General features: G+C 42.0%; 1 protein-coding gene across 3 annotated transcripts in view; it reads left to right on the top strand.

The window, feature by feature from the left end:
- The window catches only part of LOC114266185 (WAT1-related protein At3g30340-like), a 64,077-nt gene that overhangs the window by 17,237 nt on the left and 25,286 nt on the right, over window positions 1–21,554 (top strand). For all 3 annotated transcript variants that reach the window (XM_082885354.1, XM_082885349.1, XM_082885357.1), the window contains exon 3: window positions 18,566–18,682. In XM_082885354.1, coding sequence (XP_082741480.1) covers window positions 18,566–18,682 — 117 coding nt within the window. The remainder of the gene's footprint in view (window positions 1–18,565; window positions 18,683–21,554) is intronic.

Below are 21,554 nucleotides of genomic sequence, written 5' to 3'. Positions count from 1 at the left end.
GTAAGTTGAGTTGTTTAGTTTGTTGCGTCGGTTCACTACCTGACTTGGCGATTACACAATGCGCATTCCCATTCAATTTCATTTTTGTGCAAAATAAAATGATGCGATACGATGCTAAAGTTTAAAATACAAACACCCTTTCAAAAGCTGTTTCATTCCATCATGCTTTACAACAAACAAAGGTACAAGTTTTACAAAAAATAAAACTGCCTAACAATGTGCAAAGTGCTACAAACTACTAGCAAAAAGAAAAATAAAGCAGGAAACAGCAGCATCAATGTCCTCGGGAGCGGGAATGAGAAGCACTCCTCATCCTCTTTTGCGGGACAACCTCTGCACCATCATCATCATCTGAGTCGGAGCTGTCATCCTCAGGATCCCCCTCAGCCTCGCCTCTATTCCCCGAACCCAGACCGGAGCCCCCTTCCTCAGCAGATGTCTCTGACTGGCGGTCGGTAGCCTCCTCCTCCTCCTCAACATCCTCCTCCTCATCATCAGGCTCCGCCTCCACAACGTGAGCCCTGCGTCTGCGGACAGGCCCTCCTCGAGCTCCTCGAAAAGGCCTAGATGGCCCGGCTCCTCGGAAAGGCCGGGATGGCCCAGCCCCCTGAAAAGGCCCGGACGACCCAACTCCCTGAAAAGGCCCAGATGGCCCAGCTCCCCAAGGAGGCCCAGGTGGCCTGGCCTGCGGCTGACCGGACCATGAAGGCATCTGAAAACAAAAAGTTCAATTCAAATACATCAGTTCAAATATATACATCAGATGCAGATACAAGCAAAGGCTACGTGAAGTGGGTGCATGTAAATGCAGTGTACAAGTGGGGTGTGTGTCAGATGTGCTCTACACAAGTAGTCTATCGATGCAGTAGAAATCAGCATGTCATCAGAAGTATGGTAAATGCCAGAAAACTGAAGGGTACCTGAATGCCCGCGACAGACAACTGTGCCTCCCTACGCAGGACCATGTCCTCGAGTGTGGCCACCAGTCCAACCACCTCCTCCATGTACCCTCGCGGTGGCTGCAAATATGAGCTCATAATCATCAGTGAACAAAAGAATGTCTAAACATCTGAATAATGAATGAAAAAAACAGTGGAGCATACCAGCGGTGAGTCAGGATCAATGGTGTATCGATCACTGGGCATCGGAGGCTCTAGTGGGATCGGAGTCGGAGAGGTAGCCCCATACTGCCACGCCATCAACTCAGCCGGCATATCTGGCCATCCAGGATGAGGATAAGTCGACGGAATCGGAGGAACCGGTCTACCCCCACCTCTAGATGTACCAGCCCTACTAGTAGAAGGGGCGTCTGCAGCCCGAGCTCGGGCCTGGCCCGAGGATGACATACCGGCAGGCCTCGTCATCGGGGTGCGAGCTCCCGTCAATGGAGGCATCAAATATATGTGACGGTAAGTGGCATAGTCCCCCTCCTCAAGATATAGTAAAGCATTGCTACCCAGCATAGCGCCGACTACCTCCGAGAAAGAGAGCCTGTCAGCAGTCCGCATACTGACTGGGGGTACTGCGGGAGCATCCTGAGAAAGATACCCCCATACCTGACGCAGAAAGCGTTCCCCCAGGAACCATGCCCTGCCAACCGGCCCTTCGAGCAGGACCCTATACTGGGAGATGTCCGACCCTCCGGTATACTGAAGTCGGAGACCATCACCCAGGGGCGCCCAAGGCTGCCATGAGATCTGCGGATGATAAATGCATAAACCAATCAGAAATCGGGAATATACAGAGCAAATCAAAGATGAAAATGAAAGGAACTGAAAGTTCTGAAGTACCTCCGAATGCCGCACAGTGTCAAAATACTGTCGCAAGTAAATGAGGGTCTCTCGGGGTCTCGGCCGGTGCGGGCCCTCGAACACTAGTGAATATGGGGTCATGGGAAGCCCTGCCACCTCTAACTCTGGGGCTAATACTGGGAAGTATACATAGACCCATAGCTGAGAAAAGCAGTGCAGAATGTAAGTGCGAAATGCTGAGAGCAAAATACAGACTGTAAAAGTGCGCTGTGTGTGCAATGTACAAGTAATGAAGAGCAGAAATGTAAATCAAGGGGACAGAAAAGTACCTCCCAGGCTCTCCAGTAGCCGCCAAGTAAATCTCCCCGCCCACGGGAGGTCGCGCTCATATAAAAGTAAAGGGTAGCCAGGCCGGCGCCACCCCAGTCATATCGACGGACCTGTGATAGGTGAACCAGAGCACTCAGCAGGTATAGCCCGACGGTGTTCCCTCTATCGGCGAACAGGGTAGTCCCGAAGAGGAACATAAGGAAACCACGGGCGTACTGCTCCGTCTCCTCAGGAGTCTCGGGCACCATCTCCGCCCGTCGGAAGTGGGAAGAGAACCAAGTGTATCGGACTCTCCCAGAAACCCTGTCAACAGGCGGGCGAGCCCCCAATAGGTATGTCCAAGCGGCCTCCCACTCGCCCATATCCTCATCATAGGGGATGGGCCAACCTCCTATGTCCAAGCCAGTCAACACAGCGAAGTCTAGAGGCGTCATGCTCATGCCCCCGGTAGCAGAGAAATGAAAGGAGTTAGTGGTGTCCCACCATCTCTCTACCAAGGCTGCCATCAAAGTCCTCCTGGTAGAACAACGTGACAACCCAATGCAGAAAGCCCCGAATCCTGCCAAGTCTACTAAATCTCGGACACCCTCCGGGAGCTCAGCGTACCAGTCCCGCGCGGCGGTGGAACCATATCCCCGCACACTGCGAGAACCAACCTGCATTCAGAATGAATACATGTGTCAATAATGGAAAATCTAGGCTGCGTGCTAATAAAATGAAATGGGCTGTGTGCCGATGAAATGAAATGGGCTGTGTGCCGATGAAGTGAAATGGGCTATGTGCCGATGAAATGAAATGGGCTGCGTGTTCAGAAAATTTAAGTTTGGACTGCGTGTTCAACTTTCTATCAGTGTGGGCTGCGTGTTCACTATCTAATCTGGGCTGCGTGTTCAGAAAATTTAAAGTTTGGGCTGCATGTTCAACTTTCTATCAGTGTGGGCTGCGTGTTCAGAAAATTTAAAGTTTGGGCTGCGTGTTCAACTTTCTATCAGTGTGGGCTGCGTGTTCACTATTTAATCTGGGCTGCGTGTTCAGAAAATTTAAAGTTTGGGCTGCGTGTTCAACTTTCTATCAGTGTGGGCTGCGTGTTCACTATTTAATATGGGCTGCGTGTTCAGAAAATTTAAAGTTTGGGCTGCGTGTTCAACTTTCAACTACTATGGGCTGCGTGTTCACTATTTTAACCTGGGATGCGTGTTCAGAAAATTTAAAGTTTGGGCTGCGTATTCAACTTTCTATCAGTGTGGGCTGCGTGTTCACTATTTAATCTGGGCTGCGTGTTTAGAAAATTTAAAGTTTGGGCTGCGTGTTCAACTTTCAACTACTGTGGGCTGCGTGTTCACTATCTAATCTAGGCTGCGTGTTCAGAAAATTTAAAGTTTGGGCTGCGTGTTCAACTTTCAATCAGTGTGGGCTGCGTGTTCACTATTTAATCTGGGCTGCGTGTTCAGAAAATTTAAAGTTTGGGCTGTGTGTTCAACTTTCTATCAGTGTGGGCTGTGTGTTCACTATTCTAATATGGGCCGCGTGTTCAGAAAATTTAAAGTGTGGGCCGTGTGTTCACTTTCGAATTCGGGCTGTGTGTTCGACAAATCAGTGTTTGAACCGTGTGTTCACCTCTTAACTAATGTGTACTGTGTGTTCGCAATTAATTAATGAGCCAAGTGTTCAGAAATTCGGGTGTTTAAACTACGTGTTCAGGATGCAAGCAAAGTACTATGTCATAAGCTAAACTGCGTGTTCAAGCATGGCAAAGGTGCGAAATGTACGAAAAATGCAGAAAATGAAGTAAATACCTCTCGGGCCTCATGAGAGAGGTGATGCTCTGGCTCTCGGAGAAGCAGATCCCCAGGTGCTCGCTCGTCAAAGCTAGTGAAGTGACGGAAGACGGCACGAGGGAGGACATGTGCTGGCGGATTATACCTCCCGGGAATAAAAGGGCGGACCCTCGGGGGTAGAGTCATGGGATCAAAATCGTCTCCGGCACCTGGAAAGCCTCCGCCGTGGGGAGAATTACCCGCCATTTTCAAAGAATCTGCAAAAGGAGCAAAAATGAGCGAAAATGAGCCAAAATTGGAAAAAGTCAACAAAAGTCAACTCTCGGGAAATGAAAAAGTCAACAAAAGTCAACTCCCGAGAAAATCTTCCAAATATTGAGACAAACTTACCTCAAGTGGCGAAAATGAGAAAAGAAGCTCCGAAACCGAAATCTAATCACTTCAAAGTGTTTAAAACTGAATATTTTTGCGAAAACAACTTGCGTGGGGCGTTGGAAAACGCGTATGGAACTCAAATCTGGAGAAGAAAATGTTGTAGGAGGCAAGAGAGGAGAAGATCTCGGCTGCATTATATAGGCTCCAAGTCTTGGAATGAAGTAGCATGAAGAAAGGAGGTGAAAATACCAAAATGCCCTCGGATTTGGGCATATGGCCGGCCGGCCACCTTTTCTAGCTGGCCAGCCATTTGCTTTTTGGAAAACCGGCCGGCCAGCTAATTCCTTTTTGCAAAAGTGGCCGGTGGCCTCCCCTTGGGAAGATAAACGGCTGGTGGTGTCCCCCACATGCCCACCTAGCTCTCTGCAAATTTTGAGGAAGATTGGAGTTCCCGGGACCTGAAAAAATTCAAGAAAAGTGCACTTTCTGTCGCGAAATGATCCGCCGGGACTTCGGCTTCAAGTTCTGACATATGTCTCATCATCGTTCATCGAAATCGAGGTGTATCCTTTTTGAATGTGTTGTAGCCATTCCGGGAAGCGGATCGGAGGCCGTGATCGAGTTGCCTTCGCCGAAACACGCGTTCCCATTGCTCGTTGTTTCGTAACAAACGGGCACGTTGATTTATGCTTACTTTGCACTATCATGCACATAACTTGCATTCTCGTGCGCATACTTGCATTATTATGCACATTCCTTGATGTTAACCATACTTCTGTGCTTGAGCATGCGTTGTCACGCATGTTCCACTCTTGCATTGCGATGCATTCACTCACCGGCACTGCGTGTGTCAAACTTCCGGAATCACATTAAATATATGTTGGTAGTATATTGTACTTGTTGTAATTTCTCTCTTTTATAGGCACGATATTGTATGTACGGTTCAATTGAGGCTGGTGCGACCAGACGAATCGCGCAGGTATCGTATCTTCTCCGAGTGAGACGTGGCGGGGATTGAATAATCCTCCGCATTCTTAACTGCATGAAATGTAGTTGTTGCCTTGCATTCTTGCTTAAAACTGTTGCATCTATTTGCGAATACTTGCTTCATTACAGCTTGCTGCATTTGCATGATCATTGAGTTATGTTCGGCTTCTTGCATATCGCTTTGCATTTTGCCCTCCCTGCCTGCGGGCACATCTCAGCTTACTTTGTACGTTTGTCTAAGTTTTCGGCCTTGTCAAAAATGGGTCGTCTCTGGGCTTTGACATTCACTCTCGTCACTTGTGACTTTCGAGTTCTGTCAAAGAGGGGCAACTGTAGACACCCCATTTTTGACCGACCTTAAGACTCAGACGTCACTGATTGAGCGCTTGGTGATGTTGCATAATGTGCTCATTCAGAAGTTTCAGAGTTGCGGCCGTGAGCCCTGCCTCCGAACTTCCGAACCCTCTTTTGTACCTTGCCTCGGTTTGCGAACCAGGCTCGATTTTCTTGGTTTCTTTTCCTGAGGGAAGGGAGAGGTCCCGTAGACCATCTCTCAATGTCCGTAGGCTACATTTTGTGGCCGCAGGCCATTTTGCCCATTTCGGAGTCCGGTTCCCGGTTTTCGGGATCGTTGGCCGTGTGCCTCGGTTCGGGACCGCCTAACCATCTCCATTTGTTCTGATTTTTGGCATACTTCCTATTTACTCCCTTTTGAGGGACACTGGGTTCTGAGAAACCCACTTCGTGGCCGAATGTCACTTTCGGTGCTTAACAGCCCATTTTCGGGACCTCGAACTGCGCGTTTTGGCCCCCGAACATTCGTTTTGCAACGGTTTTCGTTAATTTTTGGCAGGTACCTCTGTTTTATCACCGGGGAGGTCACTGAAGGGTGGGAGGCCAGTAATTGTTGCAGCAACCAGTTATACATCCTCCGACGCCCTCCGGCGCCCGTTTTTCACACTTCCGGGCTAATGTTGAACACCTTGGGGCCACTTTCTTGAACTTTGAACCACATATTTGTGATGTACACACTTGGGAGGATCCTAAAAGTTGGTGGCCGGCCAGTAATTCCATTTGACCCTTTTGAACCCCTCATTCCGGGCTAATGTTGAACACCTTGGGGCCACTTTCTTGAACTTTGAACCACATATTTGTGATATACACACTTGGGAGGATCCTAATAGTTGGTGGCCGGCCAGTAATTCCATTTGACCCTTTTGAACCCCTCCTTCCGGGCTAATGTTGAACACCTTGGGGCCACTTTCTTGAACTTTGAACCACATATTTGTGATGTACACACATGGGAGGACACCATCAGTTGGTGGCCGGCCACTAAATCAGCTTGACCCTTTTGACCCCTAGCCGGCCGGCTAGGGGGTGTGGCCGGCCGGCCACCTGCAACCAAAATAACTGGCCGGCCGAGATCCTCACACTGTTCACTTTACAGCTGTATAGCTTTATCCCCTAGAAAATATCAATATCCGGGAGATATTTTGTGGGGGAAAGTTGGCCTCCTTTTCCCCCACCTTTACACCCCCTTTTTGGTCCTTATAACCAGCAAGCCATATCATATTTTGGGGTTAGAAATTTTGTTCTTTAAGCCTCAAGACACAAAGCTCCCTCCATCTCTCTCATTTTCCTAAAAATCCCTAAGTCCTACACCTTGTTTTCTTCATCACCACCAAGCTCTACCACCACCACTCCATTTCGGCAGCAAGAGGAGGAATTCCAGCAGCTAAAAGGCAACAAATTTGGTCCAAGAAGCAGCAAAAGCTTTGGTCTTCAAGGGTAAGTGACATTTCTCCTCTTTTGACCCTTTTTCTTGATCCATTTGTAAGCCCTATATGCTTATTGCTTCAAGCTCCGGCCCTAACTGAAAGTGACCTTATTTTGAGCTCATTTTCACTTTTCATTAAGGAATCAACCCTGTTTGATCCCTCCATGATGCACTTGCTTCATTGATCCTCTTATATGTCATAACCTTGCATGCTATTTTTGGCCCATGAGTAATCTGTTTTTGAGCATGATCTAATCTGTGAATATGCTTATTTTGGGCCCTTATTCAACATTGTTGAAGTACCCCTCACCATTTGATGCCTCCATGTGCCACTTGTAGTTATATCCCTTATTTGGCCCCCATTTTTGCATAAATTGGCAGCCCCCCTTGCTTCTGTTTTTGGCTTTTTCACAGAACTGAAAGTGGCCTTATTTTGGCCTATACTTCATGTTTCATTAACATTTTTTTTCTGTTTGGTGATTATTTTGTATACTTCATGTCATAGCACCTTTTGAGCCTCAATCTTGTGCCGTTTTTTTAGCATGTTTGTATATTGATTTGAGGCTTTCCATATACTGTAAACATTCATATTTTTGGTCCCTCTTCAATGTTGTAGAAGGAAATTTTTCAGTTTGGATTTTTCTTATATCACTTGCTTCATTACCCCTCTCTTGGCCCCTATTTTTGCATGCCATTTTTGCCCTACCTATGCTTGCTGTTTGGCCATGTTTATAACTGTGAAAGTGCCTTTTCTGGGACTGCCTAGCTTCTGTCTTTGCATTACATGTCCATATCGTGCATATTTGGCATAGCTATAGGCCATTTCGGGTGTCTAAATTCGCATTTCGGGACTATTCCATGTATTTGGTGTCATTTCGCCTCATTTCGGGACTGTTTTCCCCCATATTTTAGTGCTGAAATTCCATTAGAATGATTTCTTTCCATTTCTATGTCATTTGCATTGCATATATCATCGCCTCGATTTGCGTGCCCGTGTGCACGCATTTTGAGGCACTTCATTTTCATCCTTCGGCATCCTATGTGAGTGTGGCTGAGGCTCACTCATGTTGGTATAAGCCCATATCGTGTTTTCATGTCATTTGCATTGCATATATCATTGCCTCGGTTTGCGTGCCCGTGTGCACACATTTCGAGGCACTTCATTTTCATCCTTCGGCATCCTATGTGAGTGTGGCTGAGGCTCACTCATGTTGGTATAAGCCCATATCATGTTTTCATGTCATTTGCATTGCATATATCATCGCCTCGGTTTGCGTGCCCGTGTGCACGCATTTCGAGGCACTTCATTTTCATCCTTCGGTATCCTATGTGAGTGTGGTTGAGGCTCACTCATGTTGGTATAAGCCCATATCATATTTCCATGTCACTTGCATTACATATACCATCGCCTCGGTTCGCGTGCCCGTGTGCACGCATTTCGAGACATCTCATTTTTACAGCATAGTGCATACTAGGTTGTATCTTATATCGCATTCATGAATTTCCTCGGTTTGCGTGCCCGCGTGCACGCATTTCGAGGCATCTCATTTCATAACATTGTGTATGTTAGAATTGTATCTTAGTTGCATTTCATGCATGTCATGCATATTGCATCGTGTTCGGAATAGGAGTTAGCTCGGGCACGGGAAACGAGGTGCATTTCGTACTCCGAGTGACGGAATGTATCTCAATTCCCTAGTCACCGACACTCCGGATTACCCATGATGGAGTTAGGTTCTTGTTGTGTTTACATGTGCATTCATCCTATATTGAATTGTGCAATTCGACTCCTCGGCCAGCATGCATCGGTATGCGTGATTGGTGGCACGAGGATCGAGGCATGCATATATTTGTGAAAATACATTGCTATGCCCCTTTCCTGCTCTCTGTTGCAGCAAAATGAAGAATCAGCAACTTTTTGAGACTTGGCACGCGTTTCAAGAATAACTGCTAAACAGAGGCTAATTGGGGCATCCCGGTGGATTTCCGCGCAAGACAACCCGGACATGCATCACCCATCAGAAGCAAGGCAGTCCCTGGCTTGCATGCCAGTTTTATTTATTTTCTTAGTTAATTTGTTAATTAATTAGGAATTTGTACATTATTCGGACTGTAATATTTGGACTGTAATATTCTTTTATTCGGGACTGTATATTTATTCGGACCCTCTGCGCGGGGGCAAAACTGTAATAAGTGTGCGTGTGTGTGTTGTATGTCTTCCAACCCCACGTCTTTCTCCCTTTTTATTTACCTGCTTATGATGGTTAGATTAGAGCATATTTCAATTAGCACACAATATGATAGCATGTTTGCATTCATTCATCTGTTTTGCATACACCGGGCTCGGTGCATCATACAAACTGCATTGTATTTTCAATTCCAAATTGAATACATGTTAGCTGTAGCATTCCATATGCCATTTTAGGGTTAGCCGAGCCTGCTATAGTTTGCATTTTTGCATGTGTTGCATTAGGCATTTCTGTATACTTAGGGTCATGCATGATTTCTAATGAGTTTCTATTTTGGCTTGGAGTACTCGGTAAGTTTTATGCTTTAACATCCTTGCATGCGTGTGAGTGACTGCCATAAATAGCATGCTTACTATGAGGCTAATTGCTTATGTGATATAACTGCCTAAATGCCTGTGGGTGAAGGTTGGGTTACTTGAATCGGAATAAATCATCAAATGTTTCAAGCTTACCTGCGGGTAGCAAACCATTTTCAAAAAGCGAACATGAAATGTTTTTGTTCCAATTCAGGCGATCCAGTCTATACTTGTATGCTGTACGCATCACATAGTAACCTAGGCTAATAACCGGAATAAGAACACACAATGTTTTCAAAAATAGATATCATGGTTAGTAGAGGCCGATCTTTGATCGGGCGAGCGGGGGTGCTCACGAAGTGACCTTCCCTAATCGTACCCAAGTTCCCAAGCCGAGGCAACTTTGGTGATGACGGACACGTGGCCTTTTGGCACCGAGTTAGGGTTTCCTAAATTTCCCAAAATAAAATATTTAGGTGGCGACTCTGTATCTGGCAAAGCAGTCCATGTTTGGCACTTCTTTCAAAAATCTGTTTTCTCAAAACGATTTGCCAGATTTGGACTCTTTGGTTCAGACTTAGAACCGTGACTACAAATCGAGTCCGAGCTGTAGCGAGGTCCCCCGCGGGCTTGTTACACCTTTACAAATATTTTTTGAACAATTAACAATTTAGTGACGTGAACATTCATATTTTACAATGTGAATATTCGCATTGATGTGTGAATATTCACATTGATAGTGTGAACATTCACATGACATGTTAACATTCACATTGATGGTGTGAACATTCATATTGATAGTGTGAACATTCACATCACGGAACATTCATACTGCAAATATGAATATTATTAGGGGTATTTTGGTAACTATGTCACTCATAAGGATTATTAGAATATAAGAAAATAATATGGATTAAATGGAACATAAGTAAGTGAAAAGAGATTTATGAAAAAGTGCCTCAAAAAAAAATTTGAATTTTGAATTTTGTTAATTTGAACTTTAAACTTTAATATTTTGATTTATTTCTAAAGTTAACAAAAAATTATATTTTAGATATTTTATGTACACTTTATTAAGCTTAATAATTAAAATACCATTAATAAAAAAAATTGAATGGTTTAAATTGAAAATAAATCAAATGATTAAGGTTTAAATTAAAAAAATTAAAAATTCATGATTTATTTTATTACCAGGGTCAAATTTTGGATACTTTTTTTAATTTCCCCAAAAATGTATTTTAATAAATGTTCATCTGTTTGTTTTCTTTTTCTTTTTCTTTTTTTGTGAAAAAATATAATCTAGTTTATTAAAAATAAACATCAAAATATTTTTGAATTTTAAAAAATGGAGGTAGATCCACTCTAGCTCAAAATCTAGACTGGAGGACCTTGTTTGGGCCCGTGGAGCCCACCACGAGCCTTGTTTTGATGATCTAAACCATTCATATTGTTAAGTGCTCTGTGTATTTTATTCATACAAAAAATTAGGTCATCTGACAATCGTAACATATTTAATTTACCGTGTTTTTCACACAAAAAAGAAAAAAAAATAAACGACAATTATATTTTTAAAAATAAATCATATATTTTTTTTTGATGACAAACGCAATAAATTAAACAAGTTATAGTTATGGATAGACCTAATTTTTTGCATGGATGAAATATACAAAGTGTTCGACAAAATGAACGGTTCGAATTATCAAAATAAGACCCGTGGTGGATCCCACGGGTCCGAACAATACCCTCCAATCCAAAACCTTGGTTATGGAAAAGATACAATGATATGAAAATAATGAGTTCTTTTAATTTTTTTCTTTTAAATTATCAAATAATTTTTTTCTATTTTCCACAACTTTTTTTTTTTTTTTTTTTTTTGGGCTTATATAGAATTCAGCAGATGATGACCATATGTCACAATAAGACATTCATAACAAATTGACAAAATTATACTATATACTTAAAGTTTTAACAAATTACTAAAAAAATAAAAATTGTTCTAAATTTTCTTCTAAATATGATTTGTGTTTCATTAAACTTTTGTATTACATTTAAATTGGTACAAGAAGTTTGAACAATTTCTTTAGTTTCAATAAAGATTTGGTTGGTTAATGTTTTATTTTTTAAAAATGAACTTGGAAAATTTGGAGGACTTTCATTTCAGCTAAGAGTAAAATGTTTGAAATTTCGAATGGAAGAGACTTCACTCGAATGTTTGTGGCTCCATTCATGCACACGTATATGTAAAATTCAACTAATTTTTGAGAGCAGTAACAATCGAAACCCTTGTGGTCCAGTGACATTATACGTATCTATTCCATAACATGATTGGCTACTGAAAGAGCCAGAACAATTTGGTGTGACCTAGTACATTTTGGATGTGGGTGTGTTAAAATTCTTTAACATTTGATACAATTACATCTCTTTACAAACCAATAGTTTGGAAGGTCCATATTCTTGGAAAGGTTCCATCACAGTGGGTCACAAGTTGAACTATTCTGCTCAGCATCATTTTCTGGGAGGCAAGAGAGACAGAGAGGTGGTTTGAAATAGGGGATGGAGACGGATTTGGCCTTTTTCTCAAATAATCGAGTATATTGTATGCCTTTTTGAAGCTAATACATAACATTTGTCTTCCTTGTTTTGACTAAAAGTTTACGTTTATGCATAAAAATGTTCGAGTATATTGTTTGATTTGTTTATCTCACAAGTTAACATGGATTGAACCTCTCATTTTGTAATTTATGCATAAAAATTATATATCTAGTCATGCATATATATATTTGTCCGCGTATATATATTGTTGCTTTGGAATTGAAATAAACAGAGTTTTACAACAAAGAAATAAACAATCAAGAGAGACTATATCCTCTCATACACAGTTCCCACCATATCTGCTACAAGGAGGGGCCTAAGTGCTTCAGATGGGTTTTTGCTAAGGCATCCTCTCATCTGTTAGTCTCGCGATGGATATGCTTAAGAACACAATTTGTTTGTCCAAGTAGAAATTTGGCATCTTCAATGAGTGCTTTGAAATAGCAGTTCTGTTGAACTTCATTTTGAATTAGCTAGATTGCCTCGGTGCAGTCCAGTTCAATTTCCATATCCATCCAGCTTTTCTCAAGAATTATAGTAAGGCCACAGTGGATAGTCGAAATCTCTGCCTCTATGATTGGTAGTATAGTATGTGGGCAATTATACCTTGGCAAGCTTTAAGTTTATCTCACAAGTTAATATTGATGTAGTGTCATGTGCATAGCATGTGTTAAACAGTGTATCCTATAAATAGATGAGTATCACATCATTTGTAACTAACTTGGATATATTGAATTGAATTGAGAATTTCTCTCTTAGATCTCTCTCTAAGTTCCTCTCTCTCTAGTTCTTGATTAACCCTTTCATCATTTTGGTATCAGAGCATCAAGATTTAGATCCTAACCTACTGATTATCACAGACCATTACCTCAAAACTAGCCTGATCTTCGAAACCTCAATTTGGTGGGATCATCATTATAGATCAAATTGAAGCCCTAATTTGATTGGCGATTTTGAAACTGGTTCATTTTTGCTTCAAATGGAATTGTAATTGGAGTTGGCTCTCGGTCGTAGAGCCTGAGTTCATTCAAAATCTGAAATCGATATCCAGTCCAGATTTCAATCCATCATCACAATTCACCATTGTGATTTGAGTTGTGGGTTCGACTATGAATTTGGCTTCGCTGATTCACTGTCGATCCAGCGCTGGAACTTTCGATTCAAGTTCACTAATTGAATCTTCGCCTGGGTTCTTCGCTGGGAGTCGTCTCAAGAACCTTGGTGGGCAGATCGATTTCGATTTGACATCGATACAGTCGATTTCGTGATTCAATCTAGTGCCACAGTGCGACTTCTTGGATTCAAGGCTCATTGTGGCTTGCAACTGGGATGCTTTTCAATTCTTAATCTGTAATTCTGTACTCTGGTTCTACACAGGTATTTTCAATTTTTGTTTCAATTCTTGGGCTATTCAAATTCCGTATACAGATTGGGTTACTGTTTGAATCAATTCTTGATATTATAGTCTTGTTGATTCTTGAATATTTGAGACTTCACATTGCTGTGAGTTGATAGTTACACTGAGTTATACTAATATGTGAATTGGGTTTGGCATTGAGCTATCCAAAATTTGTATATCTGGACTATTTTGGGAACATATTGGGTTGTTGTTATGGCTAATCGAGGTTGAGGTCGTTGGGGTGGCTGTGGTAGGGCTTATGTCCCGGATTTGGGTGATCATGTTAGGGGTAATGGGATTCCGTATCCAAGAAATGAGATGGTCGAGATGAGACAGCGAATTGCCGCGTTAACCGAGACGGTGCAACGTCTCCTACCTCGTACCGAGGGTAGTGATAGTTCAGATGAAACCGAAGGTGGTACTCATCATTCTTTTGGTAATATCTTTTGGGCCCTACGATGGCGTCGAACGGATGTGGGTAGGATGGAACACAAATGGGAGAACAATATTAAGATTGAACTTCCCAAATTTCATGGAAGCCTCAATCCCAATGAGTTCATCGATTGGCTCAACACCATTGAGCGGATCTTTGACTATGGAGAGGTCTCCGTTGAAAAGAAAGTTAAACTTGTGGCTATTCGGATGCAGGGGAGAGCTTCCGCTTGGTGGGAACAACTTCAACTCAACCGTCACCGATGTGGAAATGAAAAAATCCATGATTGGGAGAAAATGAAAAAGAAGTTAATGGGCCATTTTCTACCATTCAACTACCTCTAAAGTGTTTATCAACGCCTTCACGTTCTCAAGCAAGATGCTAGTGTGAATGACTACATGAAAGCCTCATATCAACTCATTGCACAGGTTGACTTAAGTGAAAGTGAAAGTGAAAGTGAGGAGCAACGGGTGGCCCGCTATGTGAGCGGCTTGAAATCTTCCATCCAAGATGTTCTTGCCTTGCACACATTATATAGTGTTTCCGAAGCTTCTAATCGGGCCTTCGCCGTGGAGAAGCAACAAAGTCGTCGTGCTTCCCAAATAGGACAATATTCCCAAGGAGGGTTCCGAGGTGGTTTTAGACCTGGTCCTTCCATTCCTAGCTTTGCCAAAGTTAATCCTTATTCCAAGTTTGTGGATAAGAGTGCTTCCTCCTCTCAAGCTCCTCGCTTTAATGGTGCTTCCGAAAACCAACATACACCACAAGGTGGGACATTCAAATGCTTTCGATGTGGTGAACCAGGGCATAGATTTCTGGTTGCCGCAAGAAAATGGGTAATAACTGGAACAAGGCACTTCTCATTGAAGACGTTGAGAAGCATGGTGACTTTAAAGATGCTCCAATCTTTGATCTTTCAGGTAATGTGACAATTGGTGGAGATAGTGATGAAGAAGAGGGTCTTACTCTTATTTTGAAGAAGACTCTTCTCTCACCAAAACTAGAGAGCTAAGAAGATTGGTTGCGTACCAATATCTTTTATTCCACTTGTAACATTGGTGGCCGTGTTTGTAATATGATCATTGATAGTGGAAGTTGTAAGAATGTAGTTTCTCAAGAAATGGTGGACAACCTTAATCTTCCGGTGGAGGAACATCCCCATCCTTATTCTCTATCTTGGTTCAAGAAAGGCAATGAGATCAAGGTTAGCAAACGGTGCTTGGTTTCATTTTCTATCTGGAAAAATTACTTTGATGAGGCATGGTGTGATATAGTGACTATGGATTCTTGTCACATTCTACTTGGGTGACCTTGGCAATATGATCGGCAATCTTTGCATGATAGCAAATGGAACACCTACACCGTTGTCAAGAATGATATCCGGTTTACCTTGCTTTCCATGAAGGAAAAGGTTACTTCCAAGGATGTTTCCAAATCATCTACTAGTGCCACTACGTTGCTTGCTTCCAAGGAGTTTATGGAAAAGAGTCGGGATTTTGGGATTGTATTGGTGTTGGTTCTGGTTGTACACACGGGTGCTTCTACACAAAAGGTTGAGGTGGCTACTCTTTTAGAAGAGCATTCTGATGCCTTTCCCCAAGAACTTCCTCCCGATTTGCCTCCTATACAGGACATTCAACATCGTATTGATTTGGTACCCGGGTCTGTGCTTCCAAACAAACTGGCCTATCGTATGTCTCCAAAGGAAAAGAGGAGTTGTAACGGCAAGTAAAAGTACTTTTGGTTAAAGGGTATATCTGGCCTAGCCTTAGCCCTTGTGGTGTTCTGGCACTCTTGACACCTAAGAAAGATGGCTCTTGGTGTATGTGTATGGATAGCTGTGCAATCAATAATCAAGTACCGCTTTTCAATTCCAAGATTGGATGATATGTTGGATTGCCTTGCCTGATCAAAGGTGTTTTCTAAGATTGATCTTAGAAGTGGCTATCATCAAATCCGCATCAAGCCCGATGATGAGTGGAAAACGGCCTTTAAAACGCCTCATGGCCTATTTGAGTGGCTTGTGATGCCATTTGGGCTTACCAATGCTCCGAGTACTTTTATGAGAGTGATGACACAAATGTTGCAACCACTTTTGAAAGTGTGTGTCGTGGTCTACTTTGATGATATCTTAATCTATAGCCGAAGTTTGGAAGAGCATTTGTGCCAGCTTCAGCAAGTCTTTGAGCTTTTGAGGCAAGACAAGTTCTTTGGCAACACTAAGAAGTGCACCTTTGCCGTGGACCAAGTCATCTTCTTGGGATATGTTGTGTCTTCTCGTGGGGTGCTTATGGATGTGGAGAAGGTCAAAGAAATTGTGGAATGGCCCATTCCTTCTAGTATCCAAGAAGTACAGAGTTTTCATGGTTTGGCCACTTTCTATTAGCAATTTATCCGCAACTTTAGTACCATCGCTGCCCCTTTGACCAACATTCTCAAGCTTAAACCTTTTGAGTGGAGCAAGGAAACCGCCGATAGCTTCCATCTTTTGAAGAAGCTGCTTACCGAGGCTCCAATTTTGGCATTATCGGATTTTGACATGACCTTTGAACTTGATTGTGATGCATCGGGATTGGGTATTGGAGGCATTCTTAGCCAAGAAGGATGGCTCATTGCATTCTTTAGTGAAAAGTTAAATGGGGCTGAGCTCAAGTATTCCACTTATGACTTGGAATTTTATGCCATTATCCAAGCCATCAAGCATTGGAGCTACTATCTTGCATACAAAGAGTTTGTGTTCAACACTGATCATGAAGCTCTCAAGTACATCAATAGTCAATCCCAACTTAACAAGTGCCATGCCAAATGGGTGGCCTACTTGCAACAAGTCACATTCTCTTTGTGCCATAAATCGGCGGTTCTTAATAAGGTGACTGATGGGTTGAGTAGGCGAATGACTCTCTTGATTGAAATGAAAAATGAAGTTGTGGGTTTTGATGAATTTCGCACATTCTATGCAAGTGATCCTTACTTTTCCAAGATCTTTGATGCTTTGCAAAGAGGGGATGGGATGGCTTATCCAAGTTACATGATAAGGGATGGATTCCTCTTCCATGGCCTTAAGCTGTGTGTTCCTAGTTGTTCCTTGAGGGCACATTTGTTGGTTGAGCATCATAAGATGGAGCATTTTGATAAGGACAAGACCCTTGGGTTGCTTCAAGATGTTTATTATTGGCCGGGCATGACCAAGGATGTGTAAAGTCATGTGAAGTGTTGTCAAATTTGTCAAAGAAACAAGGGGACTGCCATTAATGCGGGGCTATATCTACCTTTACTGATGCTGGATGCTCCTTAGCGGTGCATTAGTATGAACTTTGTGTTGGGCCTCCCTCCTACTCAAAGGCGGAGTGATTCTATCATGGTAGTGGCGGATCGTTTCTCTAAGATGGTACATTTCATACCTTGTAAGAAGACCATCGATGCTATAAACATTGCTAATCTTTTCTTCAAAGAAGTCTACAAGTTATATGGGGTGCCTACTTCTATTGTGTCCGATAGAGATGCTAAGTTCCTTGCTCACTTTTGGAGAACTTTGTGGAGGAAAATTGGCACGGACTTAAATTTTAGTACTACATTCCAACCGCAAACTGACAGTCAAATGGAGGTCGTGAACCGTAGCCTTGGCAACTTGTTACGGTGCCTTGTGGAGGATCACCCCAACAGTTAGGATGACATCCTTCCTTTGGTTGAATTTGCTTACAATTCATCTATCAACCACACCATAAATACTTCTCCATTTGAAGTAGTTTATGGGACAAGGCCTTCAAGTGTGGTTGATTTGGTACCTTTGCCACTCTCACGGAGAGGAAGCGTTAAGGCGGAGGAAATGGCCACATTTATGAAAAGCATTCATTCTCAAGTGAGGGCCCAAATTGAAAGGTCTAATGTGAGGTATAAGGTGGCCGGTGATGTGCATAGACGAAGAGTGGTGTTTGAAGTAGGGAATCTTGTGTGGGTGGCATTGAGCAAAGAGAGATACCCCATGGAACCTACACTAAGTTGAGTGACAAGAATGTGGGACCTTGTGAGGTGTTGAGCAAGATCAACGACAATGCTTATAAAGTCAATATACCACCTCATTTAGGCTTCTCTAACACCTTTAACGTCCAACACCTTGTACCCTACTTTCCGGATGCCTCTTCCATTCATGATGCCTCTATCTTTGTAGACTAGTTCCTTGAAAAGTTGTCATCTTGTACTTTGGTTTTTTGTGTCTTTCATGTCTAGTATTGGTTTTATTTTGTTGTCTTCACTTGAGGACATGTCTTTTCTTAAGAGAGGGAGTATGATGTAGTGTCGTGTGCATAACAAGTGTTAGATAGTGTATCATATAAATAGATGAGTATCACATCATTTGTAACTGACTTGGATATATTGAATTGAATTGAGAATTTCTCTCTAATATCTCTCTCCTCTCTCTCTCTAGTTCTTGATTAACCCTTTCATCAAATATCACCACTAATGCTAATATCAGTATCTTGGTTTTAAGGTTATTGCTAAAAATATGAAAACGTGTTTCCTATAAATAAATATTTTTTGCTGAAATAAACAAAGCATTAGCTCTTCATTTTTTGTATGTGTTAATGTACATGATGCAGGATAAAAATGGCTATGGGGTTATTTTACTATGGGTTAAGAGACACTACAGCGACATACGCTACAAACTTTCTCAACCTCATTCCTGTTGCCACTTTTGTCTTCTCCATCATAGCCAGGTATGATAACATCTTCACAGTCTGATCTAACTACATTAATTAATTTCTTGAAATTTATTTGTCAATTTTTTATGCACACAGAATATTATTATTATTATTTAAATATTGTTAGGTTTTTTTTAACATTAACATTCGTTGTTGAATATAAAAATCAAAATATTATGTTTAAATATGGAAATTAGAATAGGAATTATTTTAATTATAGAAATCTTACCTTGTGTATATTATTTCTTAAATTGTATCATGAATATATTATATATACATGGCCTCTACCTCATTGATTGGTTAGGCAAATAATCTGTTTAATTCTTTTTGGTATTAGAGCCTTCCTAGTCATCTCTCTCAATCACCCATCACCACCAACTACCTTTTTTCTCCTCTCTAGCCTCTGACAACCCTTTCCAACTCCTTTTCTCCCTCCAACAGCCTCAGCCTAGCCTCAACCCAGCCTTTGCAGCCCCTCTCCTTCCTTATCTTCACCTCAGTAGGCCTTCTATATCCTTACCGAGGCTCTAGTTGCTACCAACCAGACTTTGTTCTGGTCTTACGTACTTTGACTGTCTTTTTAGGTGGTCTGTGGCTTTTTTTTTTTCTCCCTTTCTTGGGGTGATTGGATTGATATATTAAGCCCCTTTGTCTGTCCTTTTATTCTTTTGGGCTACGGGGTTTATTCAGTAACATCTATTTAGATAAGCCATTGAGTTTTTTTCTGGCTTCTTATTTTTTCTTGGACTGTGTTATTATCTTTGTGTGTTTCTTAGCCTCTCTTCTTCCACCATGATTGATCCATCCTTTGCTAATATATCCATTAAGCCTGTTCCAACTAGGTTTTTTTTTTTTTTTTTGGTCATGTTAAGGCTCATTGCTTCAAACTTCGTCTTGAGTTGAGGCAATGTTCCTCTCACCCTCGTGGTACAAGAACTCATTGTGTGGTTTATGAGTTGTCTAAGTATACCCGTGCTAGCTATATCCCCCTTATGACTTGTGCTCTGAGTGCTTTTTATCTTATACATTCTGATGTCTAGGACCTTTCCCTTGTCACTGCTTTTTTCTGGTCAAAGATATTATGTGACTTTTATTGATGATCACACTAGGTGCACTTGGGTTTATCTAATTCGTCGTAAGTCTGACGTCTTTCCCATTTTTGTCTAATTTTTATAGACGGTTAAAACTCATTTTCATGCAGTTGTTAGGACTATCTGTTCTCATAATGGTGGGGAATATATTTCTAATCCATTTCGTTCCCATTTTAAACAAACCGGTATTCAACAACTTACATGTCCTTAGACCCCTGAACAAAATGGTGTTAATAAACGCAAAAATCGTCATATTATGTCTGTTGTATGGTGTCTTCTTTGAGATATGGGTGTTCCCAAGTCTTATTGGCATATGGTTGTCCTTATTGCTGTTTACCTCATTTATAGGACCCTTAGTCGTGTGTTGTATAGACTCACTCCGTTTCATACCCTTATGCCCACCACCACTATGTTTCCACTCTCACCTCGTATCTTTGGGTGTACTTGTTTTTTTCAAAATTAGAGTCCTACTCGCACAAAGTTAGATGACAAATCTATTCGTTGTATCTTCTTAGGGTATTCTTCCATGCCTAAAGGGTATAGGTGTTATGACCCTGTGTCTCGTCACTTTCACCACACTTTGGATGTTACATTTTGTGAGGATCTTTCTTTCTTTGGTACTAACCCTTCTTTACATGCTTCTCCTCTTATTACTTCCACTGTTACCCTGGTGACCATTTTGGACGAAGTTGAGAATGAAGTTATCCCCCTTCCTCCTTCTCAACCTTTTGTCTCCTCCTCCATTGCAAGTATACTCCCGTTACCTACGTACTTTGTCCCCCTTTCTTCTTCCGATCTCTGAGTCAGGTAACTCTTCTACTTTAGCTTCTCCTCCACCTCCTCATTATAACCCACGTTGAGATAGACATCCTCCAAATCGTTTGAGTTATTTGAGTAGTACTTATCATCCTATTTCCCAGTATCTTTCCTATGACAAGGTTTCCTCTTCTTACCATTCTTTTCTTGGCAAGCTTGAGTCAGAGTCCATTCATCGTTCTGTATCTGAGGCCTTTCAAAATCCCAAATGGGTAGCGGCTATGCAGACTGAGATGGTGACCTTAGAACAGAATCACACTTGGGATCTTGTACCTTTACCTCCTGGGCAAAGCACAGTTGGTTGCAAATGGGTGTTTACTATAAAGTACCTTGTTGATGGCTCAGTTGACCATTACAAAGCCCGCTTGGTGGCCAAAAGTTTCACACAGATTCCTAGCAAGGATTTTGGTGCCACTTTTGCCCCTATCACCAAGCTTACTTTTGTACATCTCCTTATCTCCCTTGCAGCATCTCATTCCTGGCATCTTCATTTGCTTGATGTCAAGAATGCATTTCTCCATGACGATCTTCTTGAGACAGTTTACATGGCTCCTCCACCTGATTTTTGGGTTGAGGGGGAGTATTCAGAAAAAGTGTGTCGGTTACGCAAATCCTTGTATGGTCTGAAACAATCTCCACGAGCATGGTTTGGTCATTTCAGTTCTGTTATTATATCTATGTGCTTTGTTCAATGCCACTCCGATCACACTTGTTTCATTCATTGGAATTCTGCAGGTTAGTGCATAGTCCTGTTAGTTTATGTAGATGATATTATTCTCACATGTGATGACTCTATCGACATTGGTCAAGTAAGGAAGGACTTGGGCCAAAATTTTGATATTAAGGATTTGGGATGTCTCAAATATTTTTTGGGAATTGAGGTGGCTTGCTCAAGAGAGGGCATCTCCTTATTTCAAAAGAAGAAACCTTGACTTGCTTCAGGATACTAGATCCTAATGTCAAACTCATATCAGAGTTTG

The sequence above is a fragment of the Camellia sinensis genome, chromosome 1 (assembly GCF_055761805.1).
Source record: "Camellia sinensis isolate YWXY chromosome 1, ASM5576180v1, whole genome shotgun sequence".
NCBI lineage: Eukaryota > Viridiplantae > Streptophyta > Magnoliopsida > Ericales > Theaceae > Camellia > Camellia sinensis.
The sequence above is the reverse complement of the archived record's forward strand: the minus strand, read 5'-3'. Positions and strand labels throughout refer to the sequence as shown.